This window comes from Macaca thibetana, chromosome 7 (genome assembly GCF_024542745.1).
Source record: "Macaca thibetana thibetana isolate TM-01 chromosome 7, ASM2454274v1, whole genome shotgun sequence".
NCBI classification, from domain to species: Eukaryota; Metazoa; Chordata; class Mammalia; order Primates; family Cercopithecidae; genus Macaca; species Macaca thibetana.
Window position 1 is genome coordinate 138,677,817 of NC_065584.1, and position 22,960 is coordinate 138,700,776.

The window sequence follows — 22,960 nt, forward strand, 5'->3', positions numbered from 1 at the left end:
GTTTTACCTTTTATATTTGGGCATATGTTTTATTTAGAATTTTGGGGATTTTTTTGGTGGTTGTTTTTGTTTGGTATAAGGTATAAAGTGTGAATCAAGGATAACATTTTACATATTTATGTTTAAGAGTTCCAGCAGCATTTATTAGACAGATTTTCCTTTCTCCATTAAATTGTTTTTGGTATTATTATAAAAAATTAAATTGACCATATATGTATGGGTCTATTTCTGAACTCTCTATACTGTTCAATTGTTTGTACATCCACCACTACCATCCTATCTTGATTACTGTGACCTCATAGCAAATCATAAAAAAAAAGATAATGTGCATCCCACCTCGTTTCTTTATTTTTCACAGTTGTATAGGTGATTATCATTCTTTCTAGGATTTTAATTGAGATTTCATTTCATCTATAGATCAATCTGGAGAGAACTGAAATTTTAACAATATTAAAACTTCAACTCTGTACTTAGTTTTTGACCACACTGCAATCAGACTTTTACTCTCTCACTTCCCAAAAATAATTTGTCAACATCGCATGTTATATTTCCCGCCTATACCATTAGTTCTTGTGGGGGTGGGCGGGGGCTCTCTACTGCTTTATTCTTTCTCATTTGTCTGTTGTCACAGATTTAGAATTATGTAAGATTTAACCGGATTTATTTCTTGGACCTCTTCTCTTCACTATCCATACTCAACCAGTGTTGTTTCTTTACATTCTTCTGTAAGATAATAATTTCCAAATTTATATCTCTAACCAGAACTTTTCCACAACTGTAGATTCATTTTTCCAAATACCTTCTTGAAATTCATGTATATGCCTAATAGGCTTCTTAAACTGTTCAGAATTGAGCTCCTGAGCTCCCATCCACAGTTTTTCCCATTTAAATTGAAGTCACCTCCCTTATAACAGTTGCTCAGGCTAAAATACTGGGGACAACTGGAGTCAGTTCTCACACAAGTCATCCAGTCTGTCAGGAAATCCTGTTCGCTCTTTTTTTCTAAAATTTACCGGAATATGATTTCTTCTAATAATTTATAATCCTACCACCTTGATCAAGCATCATCTTCTCTAGACTAAATTTTAACATTATTCTCATAATTGGTCTTTCTATTTTTTTCATGGCCCACTTTAAGGCAGCATAAGGGAGCCTTATAAAGATAGTTATTTTGCTAAAATTAGGCCATTTTGCTCTTATGCTTAAACTATCCAATTCCTTCCCACCTCACTAAAAGCTAAGATTCTTATAATCGTCTATATGTAGTTTCCCCTTGTTCTCACCCTACATCTTCGTTTACCATTGCTGTTTATTGTATTCGGTCTATTCCATTGAAACACTTCCTATCCTTCTTCTGTTTTACTTTTCAACATGCATCATCATGTAATATATCTTATACATTTATTTTGTTTATTATCTACTTGAACTTAAGCCCATGAGGAAAGGGATTTTTATTTCTATCGTTCATTGCTGTATCACCATTATCTGACATATAGGAAGAGATAAATATTTGTTGAGTGATGGAATGGAATGAAATCAAAGAATGCATGAACGCTATTAACTGGTCACGTTAAGTGTTTTTATTTGAGTGTTTATAACCATTATCATTTTCAATAAGTTTTTATATCAGAAAGTTGAAATGTTTACACATTTAAAACCACATGGTAAGATGACACTTACTGAACATAGAAAAATCAACTAAAAGTCTTTATTGAATATATATTTGAGTAGTTTATACTAGATTACAATGTGTTATTGTTGCATTTGAGAAAATAAGCATCTGTCTTTATCTGTCAGGTTCTGGAGCTGCAAAGCCCCCCAAAAGCAAGCATGGTGGTGAAAGACTGTGTAAGGGCTTGCCTGGATTCTACATACAAGTATATTTTTGACAATTGCCATGAACTCTACTCCCAGCTAATAGACCCGGTAAGAAAATATGTATGTCTTTTATAATCCCCACTTTTGTTTCTAATATCTGTTTCAATACATTTAGCATGAGAGTAAATAGAAAAGTATGTTCATTTAATTTCATATTAACTGCAAATTTGAAAATTTCCATATCTTTTCTTCACATTTGAATATCACCTTTGCATACATGAACTAATTCACTCCTTCCAATAACTTTATGTAGTAAAGGCACATATTGTTTAAGGTTTTAGCTGAAGAATCAGTTTCAGAAGAATGAAGAGATTTTCTCAAGGTCACACAGTGGGTAGGTGAAAGATTTGGGACTACACATTAGGATTCCAACTCCCGTTTCTATGTTCTTCCCCTAACTCACACTGCCTCCCATATCATTTTATTTCATTTATTTAATTTTTGAGAAGGAGTCTCACTCAGTCACCCAGGCTGGAGTGCAGTGGCGCAATCTCAGCTCACTGCAACTTCTGCTTCCTGGGTTCAAGCAGTTCTTCTGCCTCAGGCTCCCCAGTTGCTGGGATTACAGACATGAACCACCATGCCCAGTTAATTTTTTTTTTTATTTTTAGTAGATGCGGGGTTTCTCCATGTTAGCCAGGCTGGTCTCGAACTTCTGACCTCAGGTGATGCACCCGCCTCAGCCTCCCAAAGTGCTGGGATTACAGGCATGAGTCACCACACCTGGCCTATGTGTTAATTTATTAAGAAATATTTCAAAAACACAATTTAAATCAAAACCACAATGAGATACAATCTCACACCAGTAGTAATGGCTATTATTATTATTTTTATTTTATTATTTTAAATTTTTATTTCCATAGGTTTTTGGGGAACAAGTGGTATTTGGTTATGTAAGTAAGTTCTTTAGTGGTGATTTGTAAGATTTTGGTGCACCCATCACCCAAGCAGTATACACTGAGCCCAATTTGTAGTCTTTTATCCCTCACACCCCTCCGACCCTTTCCCCAGAGTCCTCAAAGTCCATTGTATCATTCTTATGCCTTTGCGTCCTCATAGCTTAGCTCCCACTTATGAGTGAGAACATACAATGTCTGGCCTTCTATTCCTGAATTACTTCACTTAGAATAATAGTCTTCAGTTCCATCTAGGTTCCTGTGAATGCCATTAGTTCATTCCTTTTTATGGCTGAGTAGTAGTATTCCATTATGTGGAGATATAGATATAGATATCATAGTTTCTTTATTCACTCATTGATTTATGGGCATTTAGGCTGATTCCATATTTTTGGAATTGTAAATTGTGCTGGTATAAACCTGCATGTGCAAGTATATTTTTTGTGCATGGACTTCTTTTCCTCTGGGTAGATATCCAGTAGTGAGTTTTCTGGATTAAATGGTGGTTCTACTCTTAGTTCTCTAAGGGATCTCCACACTGTTTTCCAAAGTGGTTGTACTAGTTTACATTCCATTAGCAATGTAGAAGTATTCTGTTTTCACTGCATCCATGACAACATCTTTTTTTTTTTTTTTTTTAATGTTTTTATTATGGCCATTCTTCCAGTAGTAATGTGGTATTGCATTGTGGTTTTGATTTGTATTTTGCTGATCATTAGTGATGTTGAGCATTTTTTCATCTATTTGTTGGTCATTTGTATATCTTCTTTTGAGAATTGTCTATTCATGTCCTTCACCCACTTTCTGATAATAATTTTTTCTTACTAATTTGTTTGAGTTTCTTGTAGATTCTGGATATTAGTCCTTTGACAGTTGTATAGATTGTGAAGATTTTCTCCACTCTGTGGGTTGACTGTTTACTCTGCTGACTGTTCCTTTTGCTGTGCAGAAGCTCTTTAGTTTAATTAAATCCCACCTATTTATCTTTGTTTTTGTTGCATTTGTTTTTGGGTTCTTGGCCATTAAGTCTCTGGGTAAGCCAATGTCTAGAAGGGTTTTTCTGATGTTATCTTCTAGAATTTTTATAGTTTCAGGTCTTAGATTTAAGTTCCTTGATCTATCTTGAGTATATTTTTGTGTAAGATGAGAGATGAAGATCCAGTTTCATTTTCCTACATGTGGCTCACCAATTATCCCAGCACTATTTGTTGAATAGGGTATTCTTTCCCCACTTTATGTTTTTGTTTGCTTTGTTAAAGATCAGTTGGCTGTAAGTATGTGGGTTTATTTATGTGTTCTCTATTCTCTTCCATTGGTCTATGTGCCTGTTTTTATACCAGTACCATGCTGTTTTGGTGACTATGGCCTTATAGTATAGTTTGAATTTAGGTAATGTGATGTCTCCAGATTTGTTCCTTTTGCTTAGTCTTGCTTTGGCTATGTGGGCTCTTTTTTGGTTCCGTATGAATTTTAGGACTGTTTTTTCTAGTTCTGTGAAGAATTGTGGTGGTATTTTGATGGGAATTGCATTGAATGTATAGATTGCTGTTGGCAGTATGGTCATTTTCACAATATTGATTCTACACATCTATAAGCATGCAGAATGACTATTATTAAAACATCAAAAAACAATACATGCTGGTAAGGCTGCAGAAAAAAGGGAATACATATACACTGTTGGTGGGAATATAAATGTGTTCAGCCACTGTGGAAATCCGTATGGAGATTTCTCAAAAAACTTAAAACAGAACTACGATTTGACCTAGCAATTCCATTACTGAGAATCTATACAAAAGAAGATCAGTTTTTCTACAAAAAGATAAATGCACTCATGTATTCATCACAGCACTATTCACAAAAGCAAAGACATGGAATCAATCTAGGTGCCCATCCGCGGTAGACTGGATAAAGAAAATGTGGTATATACATACCACAGCATACTATGTAGCCATAAAAAAAGAATGAAATAATGTCCTTTGCAGCAACATGGATACATCTGGAGGCCATTATCCTAAACAAAATAACACAGGAAAGGAAAACTAAATACTGCATATTCTCATTTATAAGTGAGAGCTTATAAAGATGGGAACAATGGAAACTAGGCCTATTGGCAATGGGAGAAGGCTTAAAAAACTAACTGTTGGGTCCTATGTTCAGTACCTGGGTAAGGGGATCTGTCGTACCCCAAACCTCAGCATCACACAATATATTCACGTAACAAACCTACATATGTACCTCATGAGTCTAAAATAAATGTTGAAATTATTTTTTAAAATTTCAGGAATACAAAAGAAAATATAGAAAGCAAATCAAACATGTATATGCTTACTACCTACTAACTATAACCATATGTTGACATTTTCCAGTATTTCTCTGCTGTTGTTTAAAGACATTAAACATTACACATAAAATAGTATTTTGCTTTATATTTTCCAATCCCATCCCACTCCTTTTTTGACCTTTGGAGATGAACACTATTCTAATATTGGTGAGTTTGAAATATTTTCACATATGATCAATGAACGCTTGAGTTTTATGTTCTGTGAATTGCCTGTCAGTCTTTTGTGTGTGTTTCTCTTGGTTTGCTTGTCTATTGCTTATTAACTTATAGAAAAATCTAAAAATATTGTGGATACTAATCCTTTTTTGGTTATGTGGATTTCATAGATTACTTCCCCCTTGATGACACATCTTTTTTGTTATATTGAAGTTTTCTAATGCATACTATGACATATATAGCTATTACTTCTATAAAATTGACTTTTACAAATGTATTCTAGCTTGGGCAACCTGGGCAACATAGTGAGACCCTATCTCTACAATTTTTTTTAATTAGCTGGGTGTAGTGGTATGTGTCTATAGTCACACCTACTTAGGAGGTTAAGGTGGTTAGAGTGAGCCCAGGAATTGGAAGTTAGAGTGAACTATGATAGCTCCCCTTTCAGCCTTGGTGACACAGCAAAACCCTATCTCTATTTTTTTAAAAGAATGTGTCTACTGCCTATCCTTTCCTGAATAGTGTACTTGCTCCACTAGATATCAAAAAATGTGTGATTATCCATGAAACATTAAGTTTACTTGGGAGAGGCAAATTCTAGAAAGCAAATGTTAGATGAAGGCAAGTAAGACTCTTCCAAACTGAATTTTTAACTAGGTTTTATATAGTATGATATATTTCTGAGGTCACTGTTTTTTGTTGTTGTTGTTTGCTTGTTTTTTGCTTTATAAGAAAACATATTAAGCTGAGTTTGGCATTGTATAAGCAAAACAATATATAACCACATACTTGTTCATAACTTCAGCTTATCAACTCTGTTAGATATGCTCTAGTTTTAAAACTTGGTCCTCCAGGATTACTAGGAGCTAAATTGGTTCCCAATTGTATTTCCCCATGAGTAGTTTTCTAATGACTTTTCTTTGTCTAATCTCTGCTTTCCATCTTCCTCCCATTGGGCTCTTTCAATTCTTTTAAATTTTTCAACATCATTATCTTTATTTTACCTAAAGGCTAAGATTGAAACTTTTTATTGTACCATGTAATTACCCATGCATAACTTTTTTTTTTTTTTTTGACAAAGTTTTGCTCTGTCACCCAGACTGGAGTGCAGTGGCGCAATCTCGGCTCACTGCACCCACTGCCTCTTGGGTTCAAGTGATTCTGCTGTCTCAGTCTCCTGAGTAACTGGGATTACAGAGACCCACCACCTTGCCTGACTTACTTTGTATTTTTAGTAGAGACAGGGTTTTATCATGTTAACCAGGCTGGTCTCAAACTCCTGACTTTAGGGGATCCACCTGCCTCAGTCTCCCAAAGTGCTGAGATTACAGGCGTGAGCCACCACGCCTGTCCCCACGCATAACTTTACAATCAATCTTACTAGACTTCACCAGGTTCAGTTTCCTACTCCTCACTCCTGAACCAAACTGCTCTGCTCTCATGAGCCCTAAATTTTATAATTTCCATGAATCAGTCATCCTTTTTCACATCCCTGTATTTATGCATTTTGTTCTAAATACCTAAAAAAAACTCTCCCTCCTTCCCTGCTTTCATCAAAATCCAGCTCAGATATGATCTTTATTAAAGAAAAACTTATTCATTACACCCATTACAGAATGGTAAGGCAGACTATTCAAAGAGGACTATTACAATAGTTACACAGGAAGGCTACCGCAATGGGATTTTATAGTGGAAAAGAGAAATTGGGCTCAACTGTGAATACCACAAGGAAAAGTGGGAATTTATAGCCAAGGAGCTGAGTTAAGGGGAGGGACTTAATGGATAGAAATTACTAAGAGGTAACATTTGAGGTAAGAGGGCATCCTGGCCAACAGATCTGATGGGATTCTTGCTGAAGGCAGACCAGGGTGATCAAATATCACCGGAAGCACTGTGGAAGAAGGAAACCTGATCAGATATCAAGGATGAACAATTCTGGCTAAACTGAGAAGATTCTTGCTAAATTGGACAATGCAGAAACTAACATGGGAGCTCAAAAGTTGAGGTCTGGTTAAAAAGAGAGCTCAGACAAGTTTGACCAAAGTTTGGTCAAAGAGAGAATCTTTACCATTTCCTCATCTACTAATTAATACTCAGTGGATAAATTAAACTGCCAAAGTAAAGTGGCATACCTTACTTGATGTCTTTCTAATACATAAATAATAACAACAACAATAATACACAAGCAGTTTATTTCTGTAAGTGAGCTCCGTAGGTAGTTCCCATAAAGCAAACATGCCCCTAACAAAAATTAAATGAATTATGTCACATCAAAATAATCTAATATCACTTAATTTCTTCTGACTTGGCTTTCAGAAAAGATAATTACATGATTTTCTTACTAGTTTTATTTTTAGGTAGATAGATCTTAGATTTTATGTGAAATTTTGTCAATGTAGGGAATGCTTGGGGCTAAGCTTCAAATCTTGGAAAAACACTTTTTCATCAACATTGTTATTATTTGAAATTCGAAAGGAAGCATCCATTGGAGGTGAATTCTTTAGGGGGCTAATACTCTCTAGAGCCCTTTTGAAGCCATCTAGGAATATTTCAAATGATTAAGCCTTGTCTCCCCTCAGTTGGCTGCAACTCCACGCTCCTAAGAATTCAAGTTAAGACCTTTTTGTCTTAACTTAGCGTAGGTCTCACTTGTCTTCAAATTCTAATTATTTAATTCAAAATTAAATACCTTCATTTCAAAATGTATCAAGAATCAGACTACTTTTCACCAGATCCATGCTTCTACCCTGGCTCAGAACTATAATCATTGTTCACTTGGATTACTATGTAACTTCCTAAGAGAGCTCAATGTGTCTACCCCATCACCTTATGTTTATTCTCAACAGAGCAGCCAGAATTATTTTTTAAAAAAGGAAGTCAGATTATATCACTCTTCTGCACAGAATGTTCTAAGGCCTTTCATTTAAGTTAAATTCAAAGTCCTACAAAACTCCACATGATCTGGTCCATGTTACGCTTCTCATCCCTCTTACTCTAATTCTGTCCCCTCGCACATATCTCCATGTGACTGGAGAGTCAATGAAGAGTTGATGCGCAGGGAAGTAATGTGAACAATGCTTTACCCCTGCTTTTTATGACAGAGACAGAACTTAGGACAGTGCCGAGTAGGTGCTCACAAAAGCATTTGTTGAATGAATTGAGTAAATAAATAAACTGATTTTTCTCCAAATAATATGGTAAGAACTTACAGGTATATTTCAACTATGATAAACAAGATTGAATGAAATGCCCTATTCTGTGGTAGGCTCTCAGTGCTTGCCAAGGCCTCTTGCACTTACTCTGGGTCATGTGGCAGGATCCCAGATGATGAGATATGGGAAAGGTAAATGAAGGTCACTTCTAGTCCCAACCCATAAAAACATCTTGTCACCTGCAGTGCAATAACCTGGAAGGATGCATATTCCAGATGGCATAGCTGCCAGGTGGAGAAGGGCTGCCTAGTCAGCCCCAGACTTTGGACGTTTAAGAAATAATCTTTGATTGTATTAACTCACTGATATTTGGATATTTATTTGTTACCATAGCACAAGCTGACTTATTTTGACTAAAAGAACTTCAACTCCTTTTCCAACCTGCCACCCCACTATTTAAAATATGTCCATGTTTATGTGACTATCCTATTTATAAATCTTGACCAGCTCCCCATTTACTCACAGGATGAAATCCAGACTCTCCCATTATCCACAGTGCCTCTAAAGTCTAAGCCCTTATTATCACTCCTGACTTCAACATCATCTCCACATTGCATTCGATGATTCAGTACATTAAACTCCATAGTGACTTTGCCCGCCTTATATTGCCTGGAGTGTGCATCACTTCTCCAAACTTCCCTCCTAATGGCTAATCCCAGCTCAGCTAACCTTTTCAGAAAGCCTTTATAACATCTTCTAGCTGGATTTGGTGTTTCAGTTCCCTGTTCTCGTAATACCCTGACATGTCACCACTACTGCACTTATCACGGTGAATTATTAGGTGCATCATGTGATATCAGTTTGACCTGTCTTCCCAGCTAAACTGTGAGTTTCATCTTTGTATTCCCATTGCCTGGTAGTATACCTGACTCTGAGTAGGGTTGATAAACAAAGTAATTATCTAGTAAAAATAACATTTAAAAAAAAAGCAGTGTCTTCGTTACTTATTTATAGTATCCTTCAATGACTCTACATTAAAACCTATGGTAAGGAACATAATCTCTGATATTAAAACCCCTGAGTTCAAATTACAGCTCTACTTTTTAGAATTATGGCCTTTGATAAGCTAGTTAGCCTCTTCATGTCTAGTTTCTTCATCATATTTATGCTACTTCTGTTTTTTCTGAATCCTCTCTGGATAATATAATGCCTTGCCTGAAACAAAAAGTTAAGGATTCCAGCACTGTTAGACACAGTACAGTTCTGATTATTTAAATGTGGAATCATACTTTCTCTTTCCAGAGGGATTTTGAAGAACCATATAAAAATAAAATGCTTAGAATGAAAAAGGAAAATTGATTTGATAGAAAAGTAGAAACAGCTGCAGTTAGAACAAGATAGAAGTGTGGTCTCCAGAGACTGGCTGTGCACTCAGTAGGTGGGATTTACCTTGGCTGAATTGCCAGGCTCCGCATCTGCACTTCAGTTTAGCTTAAGATCTCTAATGTGTCAGTGTAGACAGAGGTCATTGGTATCTTGCAGAGAGATACACAAAAGATCAATCTATAAACTAGGATAGATGTCTATCCAGCAGATACCTCATCAGCCCTATTATATGCCAGGCACTGGTGTTGGTTCTTAGGACATGTCAGAGAACAAACGATAGTTTCTTTAAAATAAAAAATAAACATTTCAAACTGATTGAAAATGTTTTAGTTTATACTCTCCTGGGTGAACATCTATGTGAAAATAAAACCTGTAATCTGAAGGTTATTTTAGGAACATGGAACAAGAGCAGAATGAATTAGTTGGAGAATATTAATAGTGATTATTGCTAGCATGAACACATCCGTTTGAATAAAACCTACATAAAGAGACCCCCTAATGGTGGAATGAGTGGGATAGATAAGACTTTCTTTTTAAATGTGTTTTAAAAGAATTATGCTGAGCTAATGTCAGCATTAACTCAGTTCCGTGGAAACCACTCTGCGAAAGAACTTTTCTGTTGAACAGTGAAAACCCTTATTAACTGATTTCTACAGTCCCTTCCACTCCTACCCTGAAATCAAAACTTGTTTACACAGAGATCATCCACAGGAAGATGCCAAAAACCAATAAAACCTTTCTGCCTAAGATGCTCGTATTTTAAGTTTGTATATTTTGGTAAATTTTAAGTCGTTTATTGAATGACTACCTAAGAAAATTGTATTAAGATATGCCTTAACTAAAACACGCATACACTTTTAGTTCTGAAGCACAATTAGGGACTTTTTAAAATCTTATTTTGAATCTGATTAGAAGGTTTGTAACTAAAAACAAGAACAAACGAAAGTTCTTGACATTCATGCGATGATTTCTTTTGAAAATCATTTCCCCAAATGGCAGTGTTTTGTTATGAGGCAGCATGAGTGATACAGATACATGAATGCAGAGGAAAATGTGCTACCTAAAAGTGGGAGTCATATGTCAAATCAGTAGAAACATATGTCTGTATTAACTTTTGGATATATACACACACACATGCACATATATGCTTAGACTATTTGTTTCCCTCCCAAGTCAAATTCTCTCACTTCTTCTCTCAAAGGAAATCTCTGTTATGAATTTCTTATTAGCTTTGATGAACATAGTTTCATCTTTGTGTACATTTATTACATATATCTATTATTTGTGATACAGTCTTTATCTCCATCAACCTGTGATATAATACATTTTAGAAATAGGTAATACAGTGTTATTGTTATATATACTAATTCTAGAACCAGATTGTCTAAATTTAATTATTCTATAATTTTTAAAGCTCAATATTAATTTTTGAGAATTATCTATGCTGCTGCATGTATGTACAGTTGTTGATTTTTTACAACTGCCTACAGCATATACAGCAATATACATATCAATTCCAATTGTTCATAATTACAAATAAGACTGCAATGAATATCTTTGTAATAGATGTGTACAAATTTCAGTATAGTCTCTTAAAGGAGAAGGGAATACCCTCCTTTCCTCCACTTTTTCCCTCCCACTAGACAGAATGTGGACCTGATTTTGAGCCATCTTGTACCATGTGGACAGAAGCACCCTTTTCACATGCATTAAAATACCTTTTATTTGTCTGATACCCATGGTAACATTGAGTTTCATGAAAACAGAAACTCCATTAATCTTACTATTGAATTTGTAGCATATAACACTCTGCAGAGATCAATTAATAATTACTAAATGAAAATTCTATCAAAAAACATCTCTTTGTATCAGATGGCATGTGATATGTATACCACAATTTTGGCCAAGTTATTCTCTGAAAATTCCTTGAGGAAAAGAAAATATCATCAAAGAATACTCTAAACTGGCAACTCACCTGAATTTAAACGTGGAAAATTTCAGAAAGTCTATGCTTAATTTGCAGACGTATCTTTCTCAGTTATTTTAACCCTAAAGGTTGATTTAGCTATTTGTCTTTCTCCCTTTCCTTTGGTTTTGCTCTAGCCAATTTCTAAATAATTCAGCAATGAAAGAAAAGTTAGAATGTGCCCTGAAATGTACATGTAGAAAAATATCCAATTCTACAACTCTTTATTTGAATGATTTAAATAGTAATCATTAAGAAACTGGCTATAATATGTCCCTGACTTTTCTTAGTTATTTTTCCAGCAATGTACTTTCTTATGTAATCATTGGCATTAGTTAGGGAATGATGTTTATTCTGAAAGAAAGGTGCCTTTTTACCACCTCATGTGCTCATTCTCTTAGTTCTAAATCTGTGTAGATATAAAGATAACTTAGACTTAATATGTTTATAATTTGATAGATACAAATATATCGAATTATAATTGATAAAATATTTATCATTTATAAATATATAAAAATATTATTTGATATTCTATAAAGTATATAGAATAAATGTTATAAAAAGAAAATTTCTTTTTAAATGGCAGCTCCATGAGTAGTACATAAAATTTTACTTGTAACAAGAAATTGTTCAAAATGAGTAGTATATTGCCATGTCTTATGTGCTGTAAAGAAGAAAAATATACGAAAATTCAGATACTAAAAATGACTAGCCAGTTATGCTTCTATCACTATATGCTTTAATTTTCATAACAAAGTAAATAAATAGTCAAAAATGAAACCATAATAAATTCTGAAAATATCAATAACATACATACTATGTTGTATCAGTAAAACTAGTGAAATTTTGATTCTAAAACTGAATTATGACACTACATGAAAAAAATATAATCTCACGTTGTTAATAAACATTGATGAAAAAAGTCTAATTAAAATATCGAATATTAAAGAACATGACTTGGTCAAGTAATTTTATCTCATGAATGCAAAAATGGTTCAACAATACCAAAAAAAGATCAATTATAAGTTTAATGCTGATATGGGACATTGGAACCTTCATACACTTTCAGTTGGCAAGTAAACTGGAAGCCAGTAATCTTACTCTGGGTACATATTTTCACAAAGTTCACTAAGGGGATGTTTACAAGGATATTCAATACAGCATTGTTTGTGAGGCTGAGGAGTTGGAGGCAACCCAGGTATCCTTCATAGAAGAATAGATCTGTAAAATGTAGTGGGTACGTACCATGGAGTATTGTGGCGCACTTAGAAAAATGGGTTAGATGTCTACATAGTAACATGGATAAAAAGTCAAAACAGTAATGAGTGGAAAACAAGGGAAGAAACATAATGTTGTATATTAGCGCAATACTATTTTTCTTTTTTCTTTTTCTTTTTTCTTTTTTTTTTTTTTTTTTTTTTTTTTTTTTGAGACAGAGTCTCGCTCTGTCGCCCAGGCTGGAGTGCAGTGGTGCGATCGGGACTCATTGCAAGCTCCACCTCCCGAGTTCACGCCATTCTCCTGCCTCAGCCTCCCAAGTGGCTGGGACTACAGGCGCCCACCACCACGCCCAGCTAATTTTTGTATTTTTAGTAGAGACGGGGTTTCACCGTGTTAGCCAGGATGGTCTCGATCTCCTGACCTCGTGATCTGCCCACCTCGGCCTCCCAAAGTGCTGGGATTACAGGCGTGAGCCACCCACCATGCCCGGCCTATTTTTCTAAAATGTAGATAAATACACAAAATAATAATAAACATTTTACAAGACTGAAAAAATAGGCAAGCACCAAACTCAGTATATGGTCTTATGTAAGTCAAAAGGAGATGAAATTGTAGAATGGTAATTAAAAAGAAATGAAAAGATAAGAATGATAGATGGTATGAACAGAAAGGCAGACAGGAAACTTGCATGATCTGAGTCTCTAAATTTAAGGTTCTAACCTCTCCTCCACCTCAAAGAAAAAAAGAGTAAGTCTAAATGTCTGCAGCAAAATATGCTATATTTGTGATATCTCTGGGGTCAATTACCTAGACTTCATATAACTTTTCAATTGATATGAATTTAGCATCTAACAAGTGTAGAGCTCAGATTTAATGTTGACTCTTTCTGCCCCACATGGCCATACACAAAATTGAAATGGAGACCTCTGAAATAGTGCAGTGTTATAGTCATAAAATTGCTGTAGTGGCGTCAAGAGGTATAATCAATATTGTGTCATGTGATTTTTATTTTACTGTGTTCATTCTTTAGAAGCCTTCATTCTTTAAAGATGTTTTTCATTCACAAATGGTGATAGGAAAAAATGAATTTATCTACAATGCGCTTCTTTATATTTTAATACTATCAATTAAGTTGTTTGGAACATATAACATTTCATTGAAGACTATAGTTTGAGTCATTTCACTTAAAATTTTTCTATTTTTCACATTGTGACTTTGTATAATAGTTACCTAGGAAACTGATGATTCTTGAATCTTGAATATTAGTTTTAAAATATAGATGTTGATTGGGATGGGACATTTTAGTAAGTCAAATTACTCCAAACTCATGAAAAGTCCAGTAAACATAAGAAAATTGAAACTTTTTTTTTTTTTTACAATTGTTTGACTCTAGTATTTCCTAAATTTCCTGCTGCTAAGAATCATCTGGGGAGCTTATTAAAACACAGGTTCTTGGCTACTTCAGAAAGTATAGGATATCCAGTAAAGTGCGCAAGAATCTGTATTTTTTTTAACAAGTTAGTCGAATGATACCTGACATTAGGCAACTATTCCATTAAATAGAACTTTGTCACTATGGATCCTGATATTCTGTTTACTTTTTAGTTTTTCTTTTTAGTAAGTATCTAGAGAAAAACTTGCACTGAAAATTAAATTGTGAAAAGAACTATGGTATGTAAAAAATCTGCTTAAGAACTATTTTTGCCTGATAGTCTGTATTATTTCCCAAGGCTTGGACTCCTCTTCCCCAGCTTCCCAGAAGTTACAGAAATCTTAATATAATTCCTTTTTAAGAAAAAAAAATTGGTAGATGTTACTTATATTACGGAATTCTTGGTAAAACAATACAGCAATTAAGATCAACAGGGAGACAGTATTGTGGAGTATATTATAGAACACTTCAGTGCAGGAATTTTATCTCTCTTGCTCACCAATGCATTTTTTACATCCAACCTAACACTTCACGTATACTAGGCATTCCATAAATAGTGGATGTAATAGTTGCCATTTTTGTTTATAATACATGTGAATCAAAACCATAAGATTTTAATTTTAATTTTAGTTTTACAACTTACTAATCATAAAGAATTAACAAATCACTCAGTAGCCACTGTTTTCTTATCTCTAAAATAATGCAATATCTTTTGTCTCTACTTCAGAGGTAGTAGAACTCTGATTTTAAAATCAGAAGGTGTTTGCACTTAGTGAAGCATCTAGTGAATTAGAAAGTAGTGTAGAAACATAAGTAATTAAAAGCGAGACATATACAGAGATAGAATTAAAGTTAAAATATCATTTACTCAATGATTTCATTGAACTCTTGGGCTGAAAGTTAAATGTGAAATTTTAAAACAAGAGGTCAGGAACTCTAATCCATCTAAAAAGCTTTCTATATGGTTAAATTTAATGCATTTTTAGTTGCTATTTTCAGCCTTCCAGGAAACACTGATGCAGTTATTCTCATAGTTTTGATTCTGTTTATATATTGTGGTTATATAAATATATAACATATATACATTTAATATTTTTATATAAATATAGAACATATATACATTTTATAATTTTATATATGTAATTATAGATGTATTTTAATATAAATATATAATTATGTTTATAATACATGATAATATATAATTTTTAATTATATATAATTATAATATATAATTATATATTATTTGTATATTTATATAAAATATGCTTATATATAATATATACATTAATATATAATATAAAATATATATTTTATGTTTGTATATTTGTATATATTGTATATAATTATATTTATATATAAATATATTTTTATATAAATATATATATACATAGAGAGTGAGTCAGGTTATCCTTTCTGAAGAATATTATTGGTCATAATTGTTTTAATTCTTCACCAGCAACAAAATCATGTGAATAAAATGGTGTTGGTGTTGCATTAATAAAATGGTATTTAATGTGCTGATTAGACATAGTCTCTTTTATTAAAAGTCTCATATTTTGGGGCATGTTTCTTCTAAAGTTCCTGATTCGTCAGAACAGTGTCAAACAGAAGGCATAAAACAAAAATACAGCAATTAATTATGCTAAATTCTAGAATACATATGTATTTTTGCTATCACTCGTAAGTGGTGTCTATATATAATCTCTAATAGATGGCTAGCAAAGACAGACTAGATTGTAATAATCCAGTAATCCAATTTCCCCTTGCTCTCTCCAGAACAAGTTAATGGATAATGGAATCTCGCCAGAAAATGAATTGGTCCCTCTCTTTATTTCCATGCTGCATTTTATTTTCCTTAAATATGCTATATGGCTCTCTATAGAGGTGTTCAGTTTTGTTACCATTCCTTAAATATCTTATTAAAAATGCAGTTTGTGTATCCTATTTTATTGATTTTTACAATTTTATCTATTGAAAAACTCTGAGACATTCTTCTTTGGCAATGGTGAAAATGGCCAAGAGGAAGCATCCAAAATTATGCGGGAAGATTAGTTCTGAGTTGTCTGTCTCATATGAGAAAAAGGATTTAAATGTAATTCATTTATTCACATATAAATAAAATTTGTTGACTTCTTGTTGTGTACCAAACACTAAGAATAAGAGAAAGAGCAGTGAACAAGACAAACACAGTCAGTGTCCTCATGGGACTCTACCCAGAGAGGTAGACATTTAAAAAAAAATTATTAGACTAATAACTAAAATAGTGTCAGATGCCAGGCAGGAAAAAATAGAATGTAGTATTAAAAGAAAAACCCATCTGGTCTGGGATGTAGGGAAGAGTAGAATTTAAAATAATATGGTTTCTGTTAGAAATACATCCAGACTGACTCTGCTGGAGGTGGTAATTCTGGAGATGTGTCCCTGCAAAGACCAGGGAAATGTTACAATCAATCAATCAATAAATCGTCAATAAAACAAAACAAAACATTATCTTACTTTCATTCAAAATCCCAGTGTAGCAGTACCTAGAATTCTACAGACAGTTGTATATTTCATCCCAGCAAAGAGGTAAGGTAGAATCACTTTCGTTGGGCTTCTGCTAAAACTATCTTAGCTCTTGCATCCGTACTGTGCCTAAACCAGTGGTCAATTATCTGGCCTCATTTACTTAACCTATCAGAAGCATTTGTCATTGTTGGCCACTCCGTCCTTCCTGAAACACTTTATTTTCTAAATGTCTAATTGCTATTCTTACCGGCTTGCCTCTGACCTCACTGACTGCTCCCTTTTAGATTCTTTGCCAAATCCCCTCCTCTACCAAGCCTGTAAATGTTAGAACTCTTGGGGTCCCATCCTTGGCTTTTACTCTAGCTACAATACTTCACACACAAAGCAGTCCCATAAAAACCTGGAGGACACCAAACAATTGAAAAACAGAGTAGTATCTGGGCCAGGATGAAGGAGCTAGACCCTTTTGCTTTGATTCTGGAAATAGCTCTTATGGTTCGTAGGGAAGAATTGGTTGTGCTGCCTGCTTCATGTCAACAAATAACCTTATTTTGTTTTGGCAAGTAGTGGAGGTCTTAGGAAGAGATGCAGCTTTGAAATCAAACTCACCTGGATTCAAATAGAGGTTCCCATCAATTAGGAAGCTATTGAGTCTTGGACAAGTTACTTCGCTCTTCTAAGCCTCAATGTTTTCATTTAGAAAAAAAAAAAAGGATGACAATAATTACTCATAGAATTGATGTGAGGATTAATTGAGAGAATGTTTGTGAATCATCTTACTCATAGGTATTCAGGAGATGGTCCTTTTCTTTATTCCATCAATACTTGCCTTGTTTTTGTGCTAAATTCCCTGACCAGACAGGAGTTTGTGCTATAACACCATGCACTGAAACACAAACAGCTTTTGATTCAGTGCTGCTTCTACTGAGCAGCCTTATAAAAATGGAGGAGCTTATAACACACAAAATACATAGTTTGCTGGACCTACCAGGCTTACTCTGAAATGCATATGCTGTCACTCTCCATCTGCTTGCAAAGCACCTTCCAGGTATTTGGAAGCATTGGAACGTGCTCTCTAATTAAACTTGGCACTGACGCCCTATAAAAATTGCTGGAAATGTACTTCATTGTCCTTTTCTTCTTTTTTGGTCGCATAGCTTCTGGAATAGGTTTCCTTCAGAGATAGTAAGAGGAACAAGGTTGTACAATCCAAAGTAGTACTTCCAACTCGAGGAATATCTCAACTTTACTATTATTCAAAGAAAACTACTTAAAGATCAGTGCCCCCAAATTCTGTATAAAATGTAACTTGGAATTAAATAATATGGGAATGGTTACTTGCTATGGTTTGAATGTTTGTCCCCTCTAAAATTCATGTTGAGATATAATCCCCAATGTGGCAGTATTGACAGATGAGGCCCTTAAGAGGTGATTGGGCCACAAGGGACTCTGCCCACATGAATAGATTATTTCATTTATGGATTATTGTGTTAGTGGGCTATCATAAGAGTAGAGTTGGTAGCTTTTTTGTAACTGGAAGAAAGGCCTGAACTATCATGTTCAGCCTCCTTGCCATGTGATACCCTGTGCCACCTCCGGACTCTACACAGAGTCCCTACCAAGAAGGCCTTCACCAGATGTTGCCCCTCGACCTTGGACTTCTCAGCCTCTGCAATTGTAAGAAATAAATGTATTTCCTTTATAGATTTCCAAGTTTCAGGTATTTTGCTATAATCAGCAAACAAACTTAAAACTTTACTTAAGTAATTATCAAGTATCAAAGACAGGCAAGAATTAGAATTATTTCTATGATCATGCAGTCTACACATCATGTTTCATTTCATTATCTCTGAATTAATCTTGATTTTTAATCTCACTTTGCTGTGCTTTTGTTTTTGTTTTTGTTTTGAGACAAAGTCTCGCTTTATCACCCAGGGTGGAATGCCGTGGCGCGATCTCGGCTCACTGCAACCTCTGGCTCCCAAGTGCAAGCTATTCTCCTGCCTCAGCCTCTCAAGAAGCTGGGGCTGTCGCACGCATCACCAAACCTAGCTAATTTTTGTATTTTTAATAGAGACGGGTTTTCACCATGTTGGCCAGGCTGGTCTTCAGCTCCTGACCTCAAGTGATGCTCCCACTTTGGCCTCCCAAAGTGCTGGGATTACAGGTGTGAGCCACTGCACCCAGCCCTCACTTTGCTTTTAATTCAAGTTTTATTCATTAAATTTTTTGGTAATATATTTCTCAGGCACATAATGGAAATTTTTTTTTTTAAGTATAAAGTAAAATTTTCCTGCTCATACTTTCCCCAAGTACTCAGTTTCCCCTCCTGGAAATAAACAATATCATCACCTTTCAACATATCCTTTCAGAGATATGGCATTCATGCCTGTGTGTGTGTGTGTGTGTATATATATATATATATATATATATACACATACACATACATATATGCTTTTCAAATATGAACATGTCATAGATATGTATATAGATATGTTTGTATATATGAAAACATGTACACATAGAGATATATGAATCACCTTTTTTACACAAATGGTAGCATATTATACATACTCTACTACTCTGTGCTTAATATGTCTTTGAGATGGTTTCATATCCAATACACTAAAATATTCTCATTTTTTATGTCTGTGAGGTATTCCATTGAATGGACATTTCACAGTGTATTTAGCCTGCTCCTATTGGTGGAAATTCAAGTTATTTCTAAGGTTATATTTTTACAAATGATGCTAAACGAAATGATATATATCTTTTTGTAACTTGTAAAAGTATGTATCAAATAAAATTCAAAATGTGTATTTGATTGATGGAACAAATGTCGTACAGATTTGGAATTTTAGTAGATACCAGCAAATTAACCTCCAAAGAGGTTTTATTAATTTTCAGTCCCTCCAGCAATCTCTAAAAGTGTCTTTTCTCCATACCTTGTCCGTATACTGTTCTACCAAAGATGTCTTAGTCCTCTTGGGCTGCTATAACAAAAATACCTTAGACTGGGTAATTAATAAACAACAGAGATTTATTTCTCAGAGTTCTCGAAGCTGGGAAGTTCAAGATCAAGATGCCAGCAGATTTAGTGTCTGGTGGGATATGCTCTCTGCTTCCAAGGTAGCGACTTCTTGCTGAAACCTCACCTACCGGAAGGGGCAAAAGCAGCTTTCAACCTCTTTTATTAGGGCACAGATCTCATACATGTGAGCAGAGCTTTTATTATTTGATAATTCTCCAAAAAGTCCCAACTTTTAATCCTATCACATTGAGTTTTAGGAATACTTTAGGAATATAGCATATGAATTTTTGTGGGATATCCAACATTCAGACCATAGTCACTGTCTTAATAGTTTTTACAAATTTGATAGATATAAAAAATTATTACTGAGGAATTTCAATTTACATTTATCTTATTATTGATAAGTTTAAACATTTTTGTATATTAAAAAGGCACTTCAATGTTTAATCAAAGTTTTCTTCATTTTTTTATTGATTTATGTATTCTGATCTATAGGACCTTGTTCTATTTTAAGGAAATTGCATTTTGTCTTGATAAAGGATTCAAACATAATTTCTTTGGATTTTGTTTAAATTTCCTTAGTTTTTTTTTTTTAAGTTTATGTTGTTAATTGTATCAGTTTACAGCTTATAGAATTTATGTTATGTTGTAAACTACAGTCCCCACTTGGAGATTATTTTTTTAAATCTCATCCCATCTTTCCATCTAGAATTTTTACAATATTTTTAGATTAAATGTATGACTCACCTGGAATTTATTTTTATATAAATTGTGATGAAAACGTTGTCCTAAAGCAGTGTTTTATTATAAATTTCAAAATAAATGATAATTATGAAGTATAGAGCAGAATCAAATCAACAAATGTTTTTGCTATGCGTTCTCTCCATCCTAAAAAACAACCTGGAATATTTTAAAAATATTCTTATTTTCTTCCATTATCTAACAGGACTTTCTGTACATTGTTTTTATGAAATATTTAATTTGAAAATATTTGTTAAGTTCAGCTTTAGGATAAAATAATTTTTTATTCTAATATTATATGAAATTCTTAAATTTTTAGCATTATACATTTACACATACTTTTTGTACACTGATAAATATTCTTAAAAGATAAAACAGAAATTGAAGAGGTTTCAGCAAAGGTGTATATTAGAAAATAACTTTAAGCCTCTAAAGTTAGCATAAAATTAGACATATTAGCAGGTATAAACATTTTAAGAGAAAGTAATTTAGGGAGATAATTACTGAGAAATCCAGGGGAAAAATACAAACACATTCTTTCATCCTTTCAGTAAACTATTATTTGGTTTCCATATAAATTTCCCTTGCTCTTGGAGTAGGACTTCCAAAACACATTTTTCACATATATATGAGAAAAAACACACACATAAATGTGTGTATATATATATGTAAACCATTATTTTATATGTGTATGTACATATGTATGTATGTATATGTGTTAATCTTGTCTCTATTATTATCAAAAGCCTAAAAGCAAGGGAGACTTGCCTGTGCTAATCATAGTGCACAAAGGTATCCATTAACTCTTTTTAGTTAAAAAATATCTAGGAGTTTCTGCATTTACTTAGTATGCAATCTAGCTTTCCTGGCACCATTTATTAAGGACTATCTTTTTGCCAGTGTATATTCTTTCCAACTTTGTCAAAAATGACTTAGCTATAAGTATGTGGATTTCTTTCTGGGTTCTCTATTCTATACCTTTGGCCAGTGTGTCTGTTTTTATGCCAGTAACCATGCTGTTTTGGTCACTATAGCCTTGTGGTATGTTTTGAGGTCAGGTAGTATGATGCCTCCAACTTCATTCTTTTTGATTAAGATTGTTTTGGATATTTGGGTCTTTTGTTCTTCCATACAAATTTTAGGATTGGTTTTTCTATTTCTATGAAGAACATCATTGGTATTTTCATAGGGGTCACATTAATCTTTAGCTCCCTTTGGGTAGTACAGACATTTACTATTAATTCTTCCATTGAGTGGACACAAAATGTCATTCCAATTATTTGCATCTTCTTCAGTTTATTTAATCAGTTATCTTATAGTTTTCAGTATAGAGATCATTGACCTCCATGGTTAAAGGTATCACTATTTTATATTTTATAACTATTATACATTGGATTACATTCTTGATTTATTTTTCAGATAGTCTGTAATCAGTGTATAGAAATGCAACTAATTTTTATATGCTGATTTTTTATGCTGCAGCTTTACTAAATTCATTTATTTATTGGTTCCAATATTTTTTTTGTGGAGTCTTTGGGATTTTCTGTATTTTTAATCATGCTGTCCTCAAACAGGGATAATCTGACTTTCTCTTAACCAATTTGGATGCTCTTTATCTCTTTCTCTTGCCCAATTGCTTTAGCTAAGACTTCCAGTATTGTGTTGAATAAAAGCAGTGAAAGTGGGCATCCTTATTTTGTTCCATAACTTAGAGAAAAATGCTGTCAACTTTTCCCAATTGAGTATGATGTTAGCTGTGGTTTGTCATATATGGCCTATATTGTGTTGAAGTATATTACTTTTATACCTCATTTGTTGAGGACTGTTTTATCATGAAAAAAATGTTAAATTTTATTCAATGTTTTTTTCTGCATCTACTGAAATATTCATATTTGATTTTTTGGTTTTTGTCCTTGATTCTGTTAGCATGATATATTACGTTTATTGATTTGCATATGTTGAACCCTCCTTGTATCCCTGGAGTGATTCTATTTGGTAATAATGAAAGATATTTTTAATGTGTTGTTTCATTTGTTTTGCTAGTGTTGAGAGTTTTTGCATCTATATTGGCCTCTAGTTTTCTTTTTTTTGTTGTATCATTGTCTGGTTTTCACATCATGGTAATGCTAAGTTTATCAAATGAGTTGAAAGTATTCCCACTTCTTCAATTTTTTATGGTAAATATGAGAAAAGTTAATATGAGTTCTTCCTTAAATATTTGATAATTCAATATTATTGGCAAATATTTATTA

At 33.7% G+C, this 22,960-nt stretch overlaps 1 protein-coding gene across 3 annotated transcripts in view; it reads left to right on the top strand.

Annotated features, from left to right (window-relative positions):
* Positions 1-22,960, top strand: part of UNC13C (unc-13 homolog C) — a 753,954-nt gene that overhangs the window by 456,048 nt on the left and 274,946 nt on the right. For all 3 annotated transcript variants that reach the window (XM_050799780.1, XM_050799781.1, XM_050799779.1), the window contains one exon: positions 1,798-1,926. In XM_050799780.1, the coding sequence (XP_050655737.1) occupies positions 1,798-1,926 (129 nt within the window). The remainder of the gene's footprint in view (positions 1-1,797; positions 1,927-22,960) is intronic.